This window comes from Leuciscus leuciscus, assembly GCF_965113295.1.
Source record: "Leuciscus leuciscus genome assembly, chromosome: 16".
NCBI classification, from domain to species: Eukaryota; Metazoa; Chordata; class Actinopteri; order Cypriniformes; family Leuciscidae; genus Leuciscus; species Leuciscus leuciscus.
In genome coordinates, this window is record NC_138740.1 from 32,200,107 (window position 1) to 32,217,523 (window position 17,417).

Sequence of the window (17,417 nt, forward strand, 5' to 3'; positions counted from 1 at the left end):
TAGTTGTAAAACTGCAGAAGTTATGCCTTAACTCAACCCTTTGGTCAAAAATAGTGGGATACCAAAGATGCAAGACATCATAGCATTGCTAATATGGTTACCACGGTGTTAATCATAGCAATTCCGTGAATAAGTGGTGTTCTGTAGACACAGGGTACAGCTGAAGTGCAGTTGTCACATCTGGAACTTTACAGTGTGCCTGTGGCCATAGTTTCTGCAGTATTGCATTGTGGATGACACTGTGACATCATAGTGCATCACATCAGGGCCCTTTGTAGTGATGTGTACATAGGCTATGCAATGAAAGAATGTTCTGTGACATCATAATGCATTACTGTCATTTCTGCATTGTCCTGTTTCCACCGGAGGCCTCTTAACATGGGCTCATGACCTCTGGGATAATCTCGAGATGTCTCAGAGGATTGACAGAGAGATTATCCTGGGTGTATGTGTGTGTGCGTGTGTGTGCGCGTGTGTGTGTGCGTGTGTGTGTGTGCGCGTGTGTGTGTGTGTGTGTGTGTGTGTGTGTAGTATTAGTGGGAATTATGGTTATAAAAGTGGAACTAAAAAGAGAAAGTGTATGTAATGTGTTAACTTAATGACCTAATAAATTGAGGCTGTTTATGTAATCTGTTTATGTAAAGTCAGATTCAGCTGATGTAACTATGGAAATCAATCAAGATTGATTTTACAAATGAATCACCTGTCATTCTTTTTTTTTAGGGTCTTTTGAAATTAAATAGACTTTAAAAACGAATCCAGCCAGTTACACACTAAGTTCCAGTGTTATTTTAGTATCGTTGATATACTATTATAGTTTTTGTTAATAATTAGAATTTTATTTTTATATTTTCTGTTTTTAGTTAAATATTAGTCTTTTTTTTTTAGTGATTTTGTCAATTTTATTCTTTTTTTCTTTTTTTCTTTTTTAAATATGGCTATATATAGTTTTTATTAATTGTATCCATTAGTTTTGCTTAATTTAGTTTCAGTTATTTTAGTTCTTCAAGTTAAACTAAATGAAAATGAGAAATGTTGCTTTGGCAACAACCTAAAAAAAAATATATATATATTTCCCAGTTAACATTTATTTTGTTTCAAGTAACAACATTTTTTACATTATTATTATTATTATTATTATTATTATTATTATTATTAATATTAATATTATTATTATTATTATTAGACAAGCTATCTGTAATGCCCCTCAAATTCACTCTAGTGATGTCTAAACTTCTCTCTTCTGTATTTCAGAAAGCATTTGGTCTGATGTGAACATGTGCAGATTTCTAGTTGTTTCTAGTGACGCTTAATCTGCTCTATTTCATACACCAAATAGCATTTTCATTTGATTTGAACAGTTGCACATATACAGTACAGAAGATTTACCAAATCCAACGTCACAGCGTTACAGGTTACAGAAATGTATTACCTAGATTTGGTGTAAGATCTCATGTAAGTCAGGGGTCTGAGAGGCCGTATAAGTAACAAAGAAGTAAAATTGTATTTAAATGTTGATTATATAAAAACAAATTAGAAACCAAACAAAACAGAAAAGATAAGATAAGATGCGTTATTTAAGCCGGGGACACACTTAACAACTGTAAGGCCGATTATGAATGTAATTTGATACTTCTGATCAGAGACAGTTGCGTTCAGTCGGTCGGTGTTCACAGTCGGTGTTTAAAATCTGCTCCAGTCATTGGAAACAGTCTGTAAGTGTGTTCAGTTCAGTCTTAGAATGTTTCAGCTAGTTGTTAAGTGTGTCCCCGGCATTGGAAAAGAGCATATGGCAAACATGGTGTTCGTGAGACCCACGGTTAAGTAGAGATGCACTGAAAGAGGTTTGAGTTATTAAATACATTGCAAAGCAAATTCTCCTCATCCAAGACCCATGACTGGATACATTTTTTGTCTAATACAATTATTTGAGTAGTGTACATTTAATTAAAATGTGGAGTGTGTATATGGCTACGTTCACACTGTGGTTTTGGGATTTACAACTGCATTCAAACAGCAACTTAAAGTAGCGTCTCGAATACTGTCTGTATGAACGTGCAACAGGAGTCAAGCCCGTATTCATGACGACAGTGACCAAAGTAACATAAAAGATGACGACATCCATAAAACTGAAAAGTCTTATCACTTTTGGCACGGCAATAGGCCTTTATCACACTTCCACGTTCAAAAAGCGGAAGCTTCAATTAGGAGTGTAAAAAATAACACAGAGCACAGGATTTTTGTGATTTATTTATTTAAAATTCAGCAAGATACTTCTTCTAAAGACACCAACCTCAGTTCATTAATTGAGCATTGTGAAACAAAGAAAAAAGTTTATATTCTATATAAACATATATATATTATATTCATAATATTCAGAGTGCATATTTCATGATTTAAAAGGGAGCGCGCAAGCCATACTGTACATGTATGCGCAATACCTCAGTCTGATCACCTTATTTTATTGCAGAACTGCAAGAATACAGTACAAACAACACATCACATAAATGAGCATTAGAATTAGACAAATCTACTTACAACTGAAGTGTGTTTTGGGAGGGTTCAATTAAAAGGTTTGGGGGAAACTTAATGTGTTAAACAATAATTTTTTCATGCACTTACTTTACGATGCAATCATCAATAATTAGATCAAATTGAAGTTGTTTAAATAAAGGAATATTTCCAGCACATAGATGATTATTTAAAAAAAAACTAGTTTGATCATCGTAGATGAGTCATATCCTCTGTGTTTTTAGTACAATGTTTGGATAGCATTATACTGTAGACAATAATGGGTGGTTATATAATGCAAAATTAAACAGGATGTGACTATAGTCTAAAGGTCTATAGTCTAATCGAGCCGCCAGTTCATTTGTCAAATCTTCATTAAACGACAGCAGCTTATATATGTTATATGTGCGTAGAGACTGAGCATTTCAGTCGTGCGTAGAACACAAAACTGGCAGAAGCAGCTCTTGTGGAGAACAGTGACTGTAACTAAAACCTTCAGATGACACATCGCTGTAAGTTACCGAAAGCAAAGCCACACACGAAAACCCTCAACACACGGTAGACACATGGTCACGTGACAGACAACTAGTTGTCCAGTCCGGTTCTGTTCACACAGCGCGGGTTATCCGAGAATATGGTTGAGAGTCCTGAAAATGTATGGGTGTGAGTTTGGATATAGAGTGTGGTTGTTACTGTCGTAAATAACCGAAATGAATGTAATAGAATGGGATAATTCCCCCAAAAATGAAAATTCTGTCATCCTTACGTTATCCCAAACCTGCATGAGTTTCTTTGTTCTGCTGAACACAAAAGAAGATATTTTAGAGAATGCTGGTAATCAAACAGTTGACTATAACCATTGACTTCCATAGTACGAAACAAAAAATACCATTGAAGTTAATGGTTATAGTCAACTGTTTGATTCTCTAAAATATCTTCTTTTGTGTTCAGCAGAACAAAGAAACTCATGCAGGTTTGGAACAACATAAGGATGAGTAAATGATGACAAAATTTTCATTTTTGGGTGAACTATCCCTTTAACTCTGACAGGATGATTGACAGGCCAATTTATGGTGACAGAAAGCATGTAAACAATGTGACAGAATGCAATTTTTTGCCATGGTAATATGTCCCAAAGCTTGGCTATTCTTTTACTACACACTTTTTCTTCACAATAAGAGCACATACTTTTAGAGCAAAGCATAAGTAGGTGAATTGGGACGCGGCAATAGTGTGTGAGCGGGTGAGGTCAGTTCGCCCCCTGTAGGTGCACATGCGCCGCTGCACGGTGGGCCTCCAGAGTGAGGTAGCGGCGACAGAGGCGTCCTGAACGACCTGGGCCATGTGGAATTTCACATCGCAGCTCCATGGTTACACAACGCTCAACAGGATGAAAGACTGTTGACCTTTCACATGCAACCAACAACAGCACCTCTCTCTCTCTCTTTCTCTCCGTCTCTCTCTCGCTCAGGTGTTACTGGTCTTCGCTAAAGAGGACAGTCAGAGCGATGCTTTCTGCTGGGCGTGTGAGCGTGCGGGGTTCAGGTGTAACATCGCACGAACACCTGAGTCTGCGGTGGAGTGTTTCTTGGATAAACACCACGAGATCGTCATCATTGATGGGCGGCACTCACGGTACTTTGAGGCTGATGCCGTCTGCAGGTGGGTCCAACAAACCATCCATCATCTGTCTCTCGCTCAGTTCTGTTCATCTCTTTTACACGTTTACATGGACATTGATTCTGATTCATTTGAGTATATTTCAGTTACAATGTACATTTTGCCTACACTACTGTTCTAAAGTTTGGGTCAATATGATTTTCTTTTTCAAAGAAATTAATACTTTTATTCTGCAAGATTGCATTAAATTGATAAAAAGTTACAGTAAAGACATTTATAATGTTAGAAAAGATCTATTTCAAATGCTGTTATTTTGAACTTTCTATTCATCAAATAATGCTGAAACAATGTATCCTTGTTTCCACAAAAATATTAAGCAGCACAACTGTTGATAATTATTGATAATAATAAACAACATTGATAAAAATGTATTGAGCAGCAAATCATCATATTAGAATGATTTCTGAAGGATCATGTGACTCTGAAGACTGGAGTAATGATACAGAAAATTCAGCTTTTCCATCACGGGAATAAATGGCATTTTAAAATATATTTAAATAGAAAATAGCTCTTTTCAATTGTAATAATATTTCACAATATTACTGTTTTTACTGTATTTTTGATCAAATAAATGCAGCCTTGAAAAGCATAAAGAAACTTCTTTCATAAAAAAAACGTACAGGCCCCACATTTTTTTAACCGTTGTGTGTGAAAAAATTGGGCTGCAACGACATGCTTTTGCTTCACTAAAAAAATCTGTTTATTCGATTGAATTATTTGTGAATCTTTAAGAACTCTTTAAGACCAGTTAAAGGTTGCCCACCACAGTGTCTGGCAGGTAAATAAGGCAAGGAAATGGTCTGAATTTGATTGGTGGCGGGTGTTAATTGGGAGGTACACAGAGGTTTAAATGCATCTGCACGCACACACTCACATATTCAAAGCTGGCAACTCTCTACCAAATCTAGTTGTTGCCAAATCACTTTTGTTCCCAGTGGACGTCTGAGTGTGTGAGGGAGTCTTTTGGAGTTGTGTGTGTGCAAGAGAGAGGGAAATATGTACAAGATGCTTGATTTCACTGTTGTATTAGTCATGATGGAATCAGAAAATATAAAAACCTACTTTTTTATTATTGTGTGTGTTTTTAAACAGGATGATCCGAGCGGCTAAGCATTCTGAACACACTGTTATTTTGGCAGTGATGCCACAAATGTAAGGTTTACCTCAGAACACTTTTGGATCTATTATCCATGTGTTACAGATGTCCATCATGTTCCTCCTACTGATCTTTCTCTCTCTCTCTCTCACACAGTCCCTCAGATCAGGAGGAACCATCTGTCCTTCCTCTTCTCTCTGCTGGCTTCTCCAGAGTGAGTATTTTACTCTAAAGAAGGCGGAGCCTCAGAGCACATCTACTTATTACATAATCGCCATGGACAGATGTTAGTTGAAAGGTGTTAACTGGCCGGAGCAAACTTTTACGGAAAGTTCACTTTGGCAAGCTGTTTTGAACTCTCGAAACGAACTAAATTTTGTTCGAAATTGTGTCACACCAGTTTGTTCTTCGGTTTCGTTTGAAGTATGTTGGGGCCTTAAAACAGGGATTTCTGCTCTTCTACATGGGCGGGACAAGTGCGTGGGGGGGGGGGGGGGGGGTGTATGTGAACATTCATGACTCGGGGTATGTCCTGTTCAGGCTAATATGGTCTTAAAGGACTGTCATGAGTTTAATATCAGTTACATTTTATCGGCAGCATTTTTACTGTTGATTACCAAATTTTTATTTATTTTTTTGCCCCTTTTTTAAAAATATTAAAATGAATTATTTGAACTGTAAACATTGTAGTTTGCTCCATGTACATGACATTCCTTTCTTGTATATCTTTGCTCATGGTCATAATTTTGATATAATTTTGCTCAGACAAAGTTATTAAAGGGATAGTTCACAAAAAAACAAAAAAAAATTCTGTCATTAAATACTCACCATCATGTCATTCCAAACCCGTAAGACTTTCGTTCATCTTTGGAACACAAATGAAGATCTTTCTGATGGAATCTAAGAGATTTCTGTCCCTCCATTGAAAGCTATGCAACTACCACTTTGATGCTTCATAAAGTTCATAAAGAGATGAATTTAGTGGTTTAATCCAAATTTTCTGAAGAGACACAATCGCTTTATATGATGAACAGATTTAATTTATATACAGATTTAACTTTTAATCACATATAAACATTCATCAACACACATCAGGTGTGGTAAACGGAAGCTCAAGCATGTTGCTCGGCGTGCGAGAACCAATGAGGTTCATTCTTGTGTTACGCAGCACGTTTGAGCTTCAGCAAGAACCAATGAGGATCATTCTTGTGTTACGCAGCACGTTTGAGCTTCAGCAAGAACCAATGAAGTTCATTCTTGTTACGCAGCACGTTTGAGCTTCAGCAAGAACCAATGACGATCATTCTCGTGTTACGCAGCACGTTTGAGCTTCAGCAAGAACCAATGAGGTTCATTCTCGTGCTACGCTGTATGTTTGAGCTTCAGCAAGAACCAATGAGGTTCATTCTCATGTTACGCAGCACGTTTGAGCTTCAGCAAGAACCAATGAGGATCATTCTCGTGTTACGCAGCACGTTTGAGCTTCAGCAAGAACCAATGAGGTTCATTCTCGTGTTACGCTGTATGTTTGAGCTTCAGCAAGAACCAATGAGGTTCATTCTCGTGTTACGCAGCACGTTTGAGCTTCAGCAAGAACCAATGAGGATCATTCTCGTGTTACGCAGCACGTTTGAGCTTCAGCAAGAACCAATGAGGTTCATTCTCGTGTTACGCAACACGTTTGAGCTTCAGCAAGAACCAATGAGGTTCATTCTTGTGTTACGCAGCACGTTTGAGCTTCAGCAAGAACCAATGAGGTTCATTCTCGTGTTACGCAACACGTTTGAGATTCAGCAAGAACCAATGAGGTTCATTCTCGTGTTACGCAGCACGTTTGAGCTTCAGCAAGAACCAATGAGGTTCATTCTCGTGTTACGCAACACGTTTGAGCTTCAGCAAGAACCAATGAGGTTCATTCTCGTGTTACGCAGCACGTTTGAGCTTCAGCAAGAACCAATGAGGTTCATTCTCGTGTTACGCAACACGTTTGAGATTCAGCAAGAACCAATGAGGTTCATTCTCGTGTTACGCAGCACGTTTGAGCTTCAGCAAGAACCAATGAGGATCATTCTCGTGTTACGCAGCACGTTTGAGCTTCAGCAAGAACCAATGAGGTTCATTCTCGTGTTACGCAGCACGTTTGAGCTTCAGCAAGAACCAATGAGGATCATTCTCGTGTTACGCAGCACGTTTGAGCTTCAGCAAGAACCAATGAGGTTCATTCTCGTGTTACGCTGCAGGTTTGAGCTTCAGCAAGAACCAATGAGGTTCATTCTCGTGTTACGCAGCACGTTTGAGCTTCAGTAAGAACCAATGAGGATCATTCTCGTGTTACGCAGCACGTTTGAGCTTCAGCAAGAACCAATGAGGTTCATTCTCGTGTTACGCTGCAGGTTTGAGCTTCAGCAAGAACCAATGAGGTTCATTCTCGTGTTACGCTGCAGGTTTGAGCTTCAGCAAGAACCAATGAGGATCATTCTCGTGTTACGCAGCACGTTTGAGCTTCAGCAAGAACCAATGAGGTTCATTCTCGTGTTACGCTGCAGGTTTGAGCTTCAGCAAGAACCAATGAGGATCATTCTCGTGTTACGCAGCACGTTTGAGCTTCAGCAAGAACCAATGAGGTTCATTCTCGTGTTACGCAGCACGTTTGAGCTTCAGTAAGAACCAATGAGGATCATTCTCGTGTTACGCAGCACGTTTGAGCTTCAGCAAGAACCAATGAGGTTCATTCTCGTGTTACGCTGCAGGTTTGAGCTTCAGCAAGAGATTTGTTCTTGTGCGTCAAGCAGATTCAGTTGAGCTTCTGTTTATGTTCACACTTCATTGTCTATATGTGAATAAATGCCTAAATTCAATCTGTTCATTGTATAAAGCGATCAAGTCTCTTCAGAAAATTTGGACTAAACCACTCAATTCATATTGATTTGTTTTTTACGATCTCTTTATGAACTTTTTGAAGTGGTCAAAGTGGTAGTTGCGTAGCTGTCAATGGAGGGACAGAAATCTCGCAGATTTAATCAAAAAGATCTTCATTTGTGTTCTGAAGATGAACGGAAGTCTTACGGTTTGGAACGTCATGAGGGCTAGTAATTAATGACAGAATTTTTATTATTGGGTGAACTTTAAGTGATTCTATTACACTACACTCACAAGTAGCAATGCATTTCAACACTCATCTCAGTTCAATGTCGTGTCCCATAGACGTCCCAGATGTTCCTCAATATAAATACCCAGAGCAGATAAGTTTGTTTACTGATCCCAGCCGGAAAAACTTGACTCAACTTTATCAGGCAATAGAAAATAGGACAGCATGCATACTGTATGATAAATGCAGTGCTGTATGAGACTATGAACTATATGCCTCTCTCTCTTTCAGAGGTACCTGGAGAACAGCAGTGTGTCGGCCTGTTTTAATGAGTTAATCCAGTTAGAACATGGAGAGGTTCGAGCTCAGTTCAAACTTAGGTAAGTCTCAAGCATGAGCTTCAATTACAGAACTAAAGAAGTTGGTGTAAAATGTATATAATATTTGTTTGTGTTTCTGTTGTTGCAGGGCTTGTAACTCTGTGTTTACCGCGTTAGAACAGTGTCAGGAAGCCGTGGAGATCAGCAGTGAAGATCATGTCATTCAAGTGAGTTTTGGTATCCAAACAGATCATCCCTCAGGGCTTTGGTCACATTTAAGCAGGCTCTTTTTGTTCAAATCAACATCCTTACAAGGACCGCCCTCTGGAGCAAATCCAGTAGAGTCAGAGAGCAGTGAATGGCCTCAAACTAAAGTGAACCCATGTCATTTTTGACAGCAAGATTTTCATGTATTTGATTTTGATGTTTTGTAAATCCAAAATGATTTAGTGTAAGGTTGTAAATAATCATAAAATGTTGCTTCTGATTAATTGTCATAACATTTATTAATTAACAGAATTAATAATAATTTTTATTTGTTGTTTATGTCACTTACAGTTGCAGATTAATAAACTTTTACCTTAAGAAGAAGACTTTTATTCAACTTTGAAACATAATTCAAATGTATTATTTTCTTTTGTAAACAAACAAATATTAACAGGGTAAAATAAATGAATATTAATATTTTAAATATTAAAGCATCTTAAGTATTTCTAGTCTAAGTATAGTCTGTAGTATAAATAGTAAAAGTATAGTCTAAAGTATATTTAGACTTTTTAAAAATATTTTCTAAAATAAAAATACAATATAATACACATAATGTTTTCCCCTTTCTCTAATGCATACTTGTTGATATGCAGGTGTTTTTTTTATTGTTCTGTGTATTTTTAGTATGTAAATCCAGCGTTTGAAAAGATGATGGGCTATCACAGAGGTGAAGTGATTGGGAAGGAGTTGACTGAACTACCTAAGAGTGACAAGAACAGCGCCGACCTGCTGGACACCATCAACACCTGCATCAAGAAAGGAAAGGTCAGCCGGCCATAGCACATACAAGATTTATGAGGGTCATAATATTAGATCATATTTGACTTTAGCAATGTGCAACTTTTTATAACCCTTACAATACTTATCATTTATTCAATTATTAGTTGTTTTTTTAAAAAGTATGTTTGTGTTTGCTTGCTTAGGAATGGCAGGGGATCTATTTCTCACGGAGGAAGTCAGGGGACAGTATTCAGCAATATGTCAGAATCACTCCTGTGATTGGCCAGGGAGGGTAAGTCACATGATCATAAAAAAGTTATACAAATTGTAATTAATTATAATTTATAATATTTAATTAAAATTAAATGTTATATTTTGTAATTTAATTGAAAATGTTTATTTGGTAATAAATGAATTTAACAAATATTTTTATTTAAAATAAAAATAATGATAGTTTAAAAAAAAAAGAAATATATAAATATAAAATAAATTATTTAGTATTTATTAAATAAATTATTTAAATATTTATTTTTTGTTTTTATAAATTAAATATTAAATATTATAAATTATATATTATTTTTGTGTTCTAAATAAATGGTAGGTGGCAGCAATAAAGGTATATACTAATCAGTTACAATAAATAAGTCAATTGTTTCCTTATCTTCTAGAAAAATTCGCCATTTTGTGTCCATCAAGAGGCCTTACAGTGACAACCACAGACAGGTACATTTCTTATCTACTCTCCCATGTGATATTTTCATTAAGATTCTGATTATTCAGTAAGTATCCAATAAATATTGACCAAGCTATTAATTGAGCTCCCAAATTAGCATCAAAACTTTAAGTGTGCAAGGCTCATGGGAACGGCAGTGGACAGAAATGTTAGCTACGCTAAACCATCCATCCTGACAGTCCAGTGTCAGAGAGCCAGACGGGCGTCAGAGTTATTAATAACCCTCCACAGGCTCAAGTCTAAACCCTGCTGTTAGTTCTAGCATTAGGTGGAGCTGCTGATCAGAAAGGCCCGTGAGAAACAGACACACTGACGCGTGTGTGAAATAGCTGTAGCTTTACTCACTGGTGTTAGTATTACCATTCACACACTCACTCGCGTCTGTGTCCGTTACAAGCCTTACAAATATCTACCATGGTAACTAACCCTAGTTTCTGTCAAAATGCAGTGGATAGTAGACTAGACTAGAATCAAATCTTTATTGCCATCCAACTGGGTCAGTGGAAGCTTTTGTTAAGTAGCTTTCATGAGGCATTTAGCAAGTGTTTTTGTCTTGTTATTCAACAAAAATATCTTAACTTCCTTAACACAAGATACATTTATTTAAAAAGCAAAAATAATATGGCTTGTTTTCAGAGAATATAATTAGAAATTTTTTTTCTTACCTTATTAGCAAATATGTTTTTTCTTATCGTAAGCACAAACCCCACACAATTTTGTTAAAAGGATATTTAAAACAAGGAAAAACAATATCTACACCACCGTTCAAAAGTTTGGGGTCAGTACATTGTTACAGTACAACAGTACATAACTGTTTTCAACGTTAATAATAAGAAGAAGAAATGTTTTTTGAGCAGAAAATCAGTATATTATAATGATTTCTGAAAGATCATGTGACACTGAAGACTGGAGTAATGATGCTGAAATTTCAACTTTACATCACAGGAATATATTACATTTTTAAATATATTCAAATATAAAACAGTTATTTTAAATTGTAATATTTCACACTATTACTGTATTTTTAATCAAATAAATGCGTCTTTATTCAAATAAATGCCATTTTTTAATGGTATTCTCTGAAAACAAGTTCTGTCAGGACCACTATCGTCAAATACGATTGACAATTAGCACACAGATTGGTGGTATGGCTCCATTCTGGGTGAAAACTCCCTGTGCATCCATGCAGCCTAGCATGGACAAGAGCAGGGAGAGCAGTAATAACCCCCCTTAGGGTAAACAAAACAGAACCAACATGAATGTATGCAAACATATTTAATTCGAGATTTAAAGTAAAACATAATTAGAGAATTTATTCTGATTCAAGGGGAATCAGAATGCCAAATCCTGACTGACGAGAGGCGGAGCTGGGGATGGAGGAGGGTAATTAGCTCCTGAGAAACACGATAACTGCTGATAATACTGAAGGAGCTTATATATGTATACAGTGATAGGCGTCGTATTCCTATAGGTAGACGTGGATCAGCTGAGGGTCAGCTGATGCGAGCTTGACTAACGTGACCTGCCAGAACTAACGCTACGCTTGATTTTTAATATCTGCAAGTTTTCTCAGATATTTTTCTTAGATAATTTTACAGGAAAACATGACAGATATATTAAGAAATGTATGACATTAAATGCGCATTACAAAGTTCCTCTGGATTAACCAAGATGAAAGTAATGCAGTAATTATCAGAGCAGAGGGCATGTAGTAAATCTTCTCCTGTGGTGCAGTGAGGGTGTTTGTCGTGTAACCTGTGGTCTCGGTTTATCAGATTTTGTGACCTCATCCTTCAGGACGATGTAACTAGGCTCTTTAATCCTCTTACCTACATGGAATCTATTTTTGAGTGCGTGTTTGTGCACGTATATGAGTGTGAAAGTATATGTAATACAGCCATATTCTATTTCTGCCAGTAGCATGTAACTTTTACTAAAGCGCAACCATCACACTGCATAGATTCATTTTTGGCAGTGCTCTCTAATCTCTAACCTAAGATTGAAAATCCTGTTTCTTTCATTCAAAAGTTGATCATGTTAAAAGGATTAAATGGATTGCACTGGGCAGGATTTCCGCCTAGGTGAACTCAACAAATGCTTAACCCAAGATCTGATCAGGCACAAACCAGACATTGTGATAAATCCTCTGTTCAATGTTAATCTAAATTTCTATCTTAAAGGTATAGCGGAGGATGTTTTACTTCCTGGTGGGTAGTCTAAACTATTGGTCCTCCTAATTGTCAATCATTCTGGTGAATCAATCAAACTTTTCAAAAAGTGGAGAGGGCGGGTCTTATCTAAAATTTGGAAAGATCCTCCGCTATACCTTTAACTAGCCACAATAAATGACGGGCAAAAAGACATTTTGTTAGATGCTTGGTTTTCAGTCTCAATGTGTGATTAAACATGAATTGCTGTGATTTTTATTGTGAAAGTATTTATTAGTATTTACACTACCATTCAAAAGTCAGAGTCAGTAAGATTTATAATGTTTTTGAAAGAAGTCGCTTATGCTCACCAAGGCTAAAATACAGTAAAACAGTTATATTGTGAAATATTATTACAATTTAAAATAACTGTTTTGTATTTTAGTGTATGTTCAAATACTTTATTATTGCATTGACAGCTGAATTTTCAGCATCATTACTCCAGTCTTCAGTGTCACATGATCCTTCAGAAATCATTCTAATATGCTGATTTGATGCTCAAAAAACATTTCTTATTATTAGCAATGTTGGAAAGAGTTGTGCTGCTTCATATTTTTGTGGAAACTGGGACAAAAATTTTTTTTCAGGATTCTTTGATTAATAGAATTCATTTTTAACAGTATAAATGTCGTTACTGTCACTTTTAGTCAATTTAAGGCATCTTTGCTTAATAAAAGTATAATTAAAAAAATCTTACTGACTTAAAACATTTGAATGGTATTTATATTTAATTAAACTTAACCATTTTTATATTTAATTTAATATTATATTTAATCATATTTAATGTATTCATATTTATGTTAATATTTCACTTTTTAAATAAAAGAGTTTGTTCAATAGCATTTCCATTTTTGCGATAGTATTGAAATTAGTATCAAGACTGGTATTAGTATGGGCTACTAAAACGTTGGTAGTGTGACAACCCCATGGCATATTGTAGCGGATTCTGGCCAAGAGACACCCTCTAATTGTCACCTGGTATAATCTGCATATTTGTCATTGTTGTACTGTTGCCAGAACTGAAATCAGTAAGAGCTGAAACAAGTACAGATCTGTGTGTGTGTGTGAGAGAGAGAGAGAGCTGATCAGAGATCTGTTTTTGCAGGTTCATAAGTTGAGCAAAGAAGACAAAAGCTGTGGTGAAAACTCACAATCAGGTACAATACCAGACCGTCTCACTTAATTTTTTTTGTTTATTATTTGTGTTTGAATCCCTCATGCACGATTGCTTAATTAGCACACTGGAACCCATAACAGGCCTTTATAGATTTGGTTTGTGTGACATGCTGTGAAGCAAACAAAAGCATGATTGAAAATGCACAGATCAATGCAGCATTGAGAAGTAGAGAGAAAAGATAGAGAGATAGGTCATGGTGCAGAATAGACAGATGGCTGCAGTGCACCCTGGGACTCTCAGACTGGTAAAATTAGCCATAATAATTTGCCTGCCAATATATTTGCATGCATGTGCATATGTTACATGACACAATAAAAGTAACAGCGGTCACCATTTCACATAATTTGTGCTGTTTTCTAGGGCAAGAATCACTGTTATTATTGTTTATACTACAATAAATAAATAAAAATGAAAAAGAGATTTTTTTTATTAAAGAGTGTTCCTGATTTCTTAAAGAGTGGTCCTTATACTAATGGGTTCATTTAAATAATTTAATTCAAATACAAATTAACTGTATTTTTTTACTACAAAATAATAGTAATAATAATTTTTTACTAACTGTAAAAAAAAAATCTATATAAATCTCTCTCTCTCTCTCTCTCTCTATATATATATATATATATATATATATATATATATATATAATTTTTTTATTAATAATTTTTATTTTTAAAGTCTTATAAAGCTGTAATGCATTAATAATAATAATAATAATAAATTTAATAATATAGTAATTGTTTGAGCAACCACTAACCCTTTAATATTTAATTGTGGTGTTTAACTAGTTCCACACCGTTATTATTGCTTGAATATGAATTATACCTCAAACCTAGCAACTTTTTGAGGAAAGTTGTGTTATCACTTTTCTAAGCAATCAGACTTACTATTTTTGTTTTGCAGATTTCAACATACCAAAATATCAGAGTAAGCAATTACCTAGCAACCACCCAGAGCACCATAGCAACCACTTGGCGACACCCTGCAGCCTTCTAGAAGACCTTATCAACTGTATAGCAATGCAATAAAACCCAAACAACCAGCTAATAGACCTTAGCAACTGCGTAACATTGCCCTGGTAGCCTCCCACTACATGCATTATATCAGCAGCTTTTTCATTAAACAAATTTGAGCATCTAGTCTTTTTTACTATTCTGAGGAAGGAAAGTGTGTCAGTTGCTTCATGAAACCACTGCTGTGCTTGTGATGATGTTGGTCATAGTAATGATGATGATGATGAAGGTAAAAAATAGTGATGCTGGTTGGCGGTGAAAGAGATGATTAATGTAGTTTCTTCTTTATGTACGTGTGCACTCATTCCTCTTTTGTATTTATCCAGAGTGCAATTCCTTACGTCACAAGGACCGGAGGAAAGAGTCTGTGGACGTCAGATCTATCAGCTCTCACAGCAGCGATGGTGAGAGAAAGAGAGGATGCGTTTCATCAGAATACACCATAAATAAGGGAAAGCGAATCCCTTTAACAGTTTTGAAGAAATTATGAAGAGAAATGGGGAAAAAAAAGCAAGGGAAAACGAGAGATTTGTGCTTATGTGTGCACATATGTGTTTAATGTATTTGTGTTTTCTGAGTCATTGTGTGTGTGTGTGTGTGTGTGTGTGTGTGTGTGTGTGTGTGTGTGTGTGTGTGTGTGTGTGTGTGTGTGTGTGTGTGTGTGTGTGTGTGTGTGTGTGTGTGTGTGTGTGTGAGAGCTCTGGCCAAGAGGGGCTTTTTGTGACGTAGTTTGATGACATCAGCACACCCACAGTCTCAGTGCACTCTGACGCAGATGGAGCTATTTAAAGAGCTCTTTTCTTCTCTCTCTCTCTCTCTTTCTCTCTTTCAGCTCCCAGTCTACAGAATCGCAGATATTCCTCTATGGCCCGAATCCACTCCATGACTATTGAGGCTCCAATCACTAAGGTACACCTGCATTATTATACACACCTGAATACAAAAAGCCCATAAACCTTTATAACCCCCTGCATCAATACAGAATCATCTGACAAGAAGTAGTACATCAAAAACTATAGTAAACAATAAGCTGTTAAATTTGACTCTGGATGACAGGAAGAGGAATTTACTGAATTGCAATTCACAGAAATTCTGGAAAATGATGTGTCTATCTATCTGTCTGTCTCTCTCTCTCTCTCTATCTTATGGAAGCTTGTTTCCGCCACAGAATAAAACATTTTAAAAGATAATTGCGACTTTTTATCTCACAATTGCGACAATTGTTTACACCTCGCAATCCTGACAGTCAGAATTGCGTGAAATAAAGTCGCAATTGCGTGTTATAAAGTCAGAATTGCGAGATATAAACATGCAATTCTGAGAAAAAAAGTCAGAATTTCAAGTAGCCTATATTTCTCGCAATTGCGAGTTTATATCTCATAATTCTGACTTTATAACACACAATTGCGACTTTATATCACGCAATTTTTACTTAATTGCGACTTTATATCACGCAATTCTGACTTTATAACCTGCAATTGCGACTTTATATCACGTAATTCTGAGAAAAAAAGTCCCAATTACCTTTTTTATTTTTCACTCTGTGGCGGAAACAAGCTTCCATACTATCTGTCTGTTTATCTATCTATCTATCTATATATATATCATTCTGTCCATTTTTTCTGTCTATCTAACTATCTGTCGTTCTGTCTATCTATTTATCTATCTATATCTATCTATCTCTGTCTATCTGTCTGTCGGTGTATCGATCTGTCTATCTATCTGTCTATCTATCTATCTATCTACAGTATCTATCTCTGTCTGTCTGTCTATCTGTCTGTTGGTGTATCGATCTGTCTGTCTATCTGTCTGTCTGTCTGTCTATCTGTCTGTCTATCTGTCTATCTATCTATCTATCTACAGTATCTATCTCTCTGTCTATCTGTCTGTTGGTGTATCGATCTGTCTATCTGTCTATCTATCTATCTATCTATCTATCTACAGTATCTATCTCTGTCTATCTGTCTGTCTATCTGTCTGTCGGTATATCGATCTGTCTATCTATCTATCTATCTACAGTATCTATCTCTGTCTATCTGTCTATCTGTCTGTCGGTGTACCGATCTGTCTGTCTATCTATCTATCTATCTATCTATCTATCTATCTATCTATCTATCTATCTATCTATCTATCTATCCATCTACAGTATCTATCTCTGTCTACCTGTCTGTCGGTGTATCGATCTATCTATCTATCTATCTATCTATCTATCTATCTATCTCTCTATCTATCATCTATATATCGTTTCAAGGCTTTTTAAACTTTTCAAACTTTCCAACAAGCCTTTGTCAAGCTAAAACTCAGTCTTTACAAACTTAGATTTTTCTAGCTAAAAAATAGCAATAATATGGATTTATTTGAATTTTTATTCATTTTACATTTTATATCCATCCATTCAAATTGAAATGCTAACTTTGAATCCTCTCTGCCACTTCAATTCTAATTCAGTTCAGCTGGCACAAAACCCTGAGACACGCGCTGAACACCTTTGTCTGCTGTGGAATATTTACGATTACTTGAACATGACTCAGGATTTGTTTGTGACAATGGAAGCAATGGAAGTGTCAAAAGGGGAAATTCTTTACAGAGATATTTATGGATCTAAACC

General features: G+C 36.1%; 1 protein-coding gene across 3 annotated transcripts in view; it reads left to right on the top strand.

Moving 5' to 3' along the window:
- Positions 1-17,417, top strand: part of pde8b (phosphodiesterase 8B) — a 69,006-nt gene that overhangs the window by 36,337 nt on the left and 15,252 nt on the right. For all 3 annotated transcript variants that reach the window (XM_082140592.1, XM_082140591.1, XM_082140593.1), the window contains exons 3-13: positions 3,983-4,173; positions 5,284-5,343; positions 5,444-5,501; positions 8,667-8,755; positions 8,844-8,922; positions 9,587-9,727; positions 9,886-9,974; positions 10,351-10,405; positions 13,728-13,779; positions 15,136-15,213; positions 15,642-15,718. In XM_082140592.1, coding sequence (XP_081996718.1) covers positions 3,983-4,173; positions 5,284-5,343; positions 5,444-5,501; positions 8,667-8,755; positions 8,844-8,922; positions 9,587-9,727; positions 9,886-9,974; positions 10,351-10,405; positions 13,728-13,779; positions 15,136-15,213; positions 15,642-15,718 — 969 coding nt within the window. The remainder of the gene's footprint in view (positions 1-3,982; positions 4,174-5,283; positions 5,344-5,443; positions 5,502-8,666; positions 8,756-8,843; positions 8,923-9,586; positions 9,728-9,885; positions 9,975-10,350; positions 10,406-13,727; positions 13,780-15,135; positions 15,214-15,641; positions 15,719-17,417) is intronic.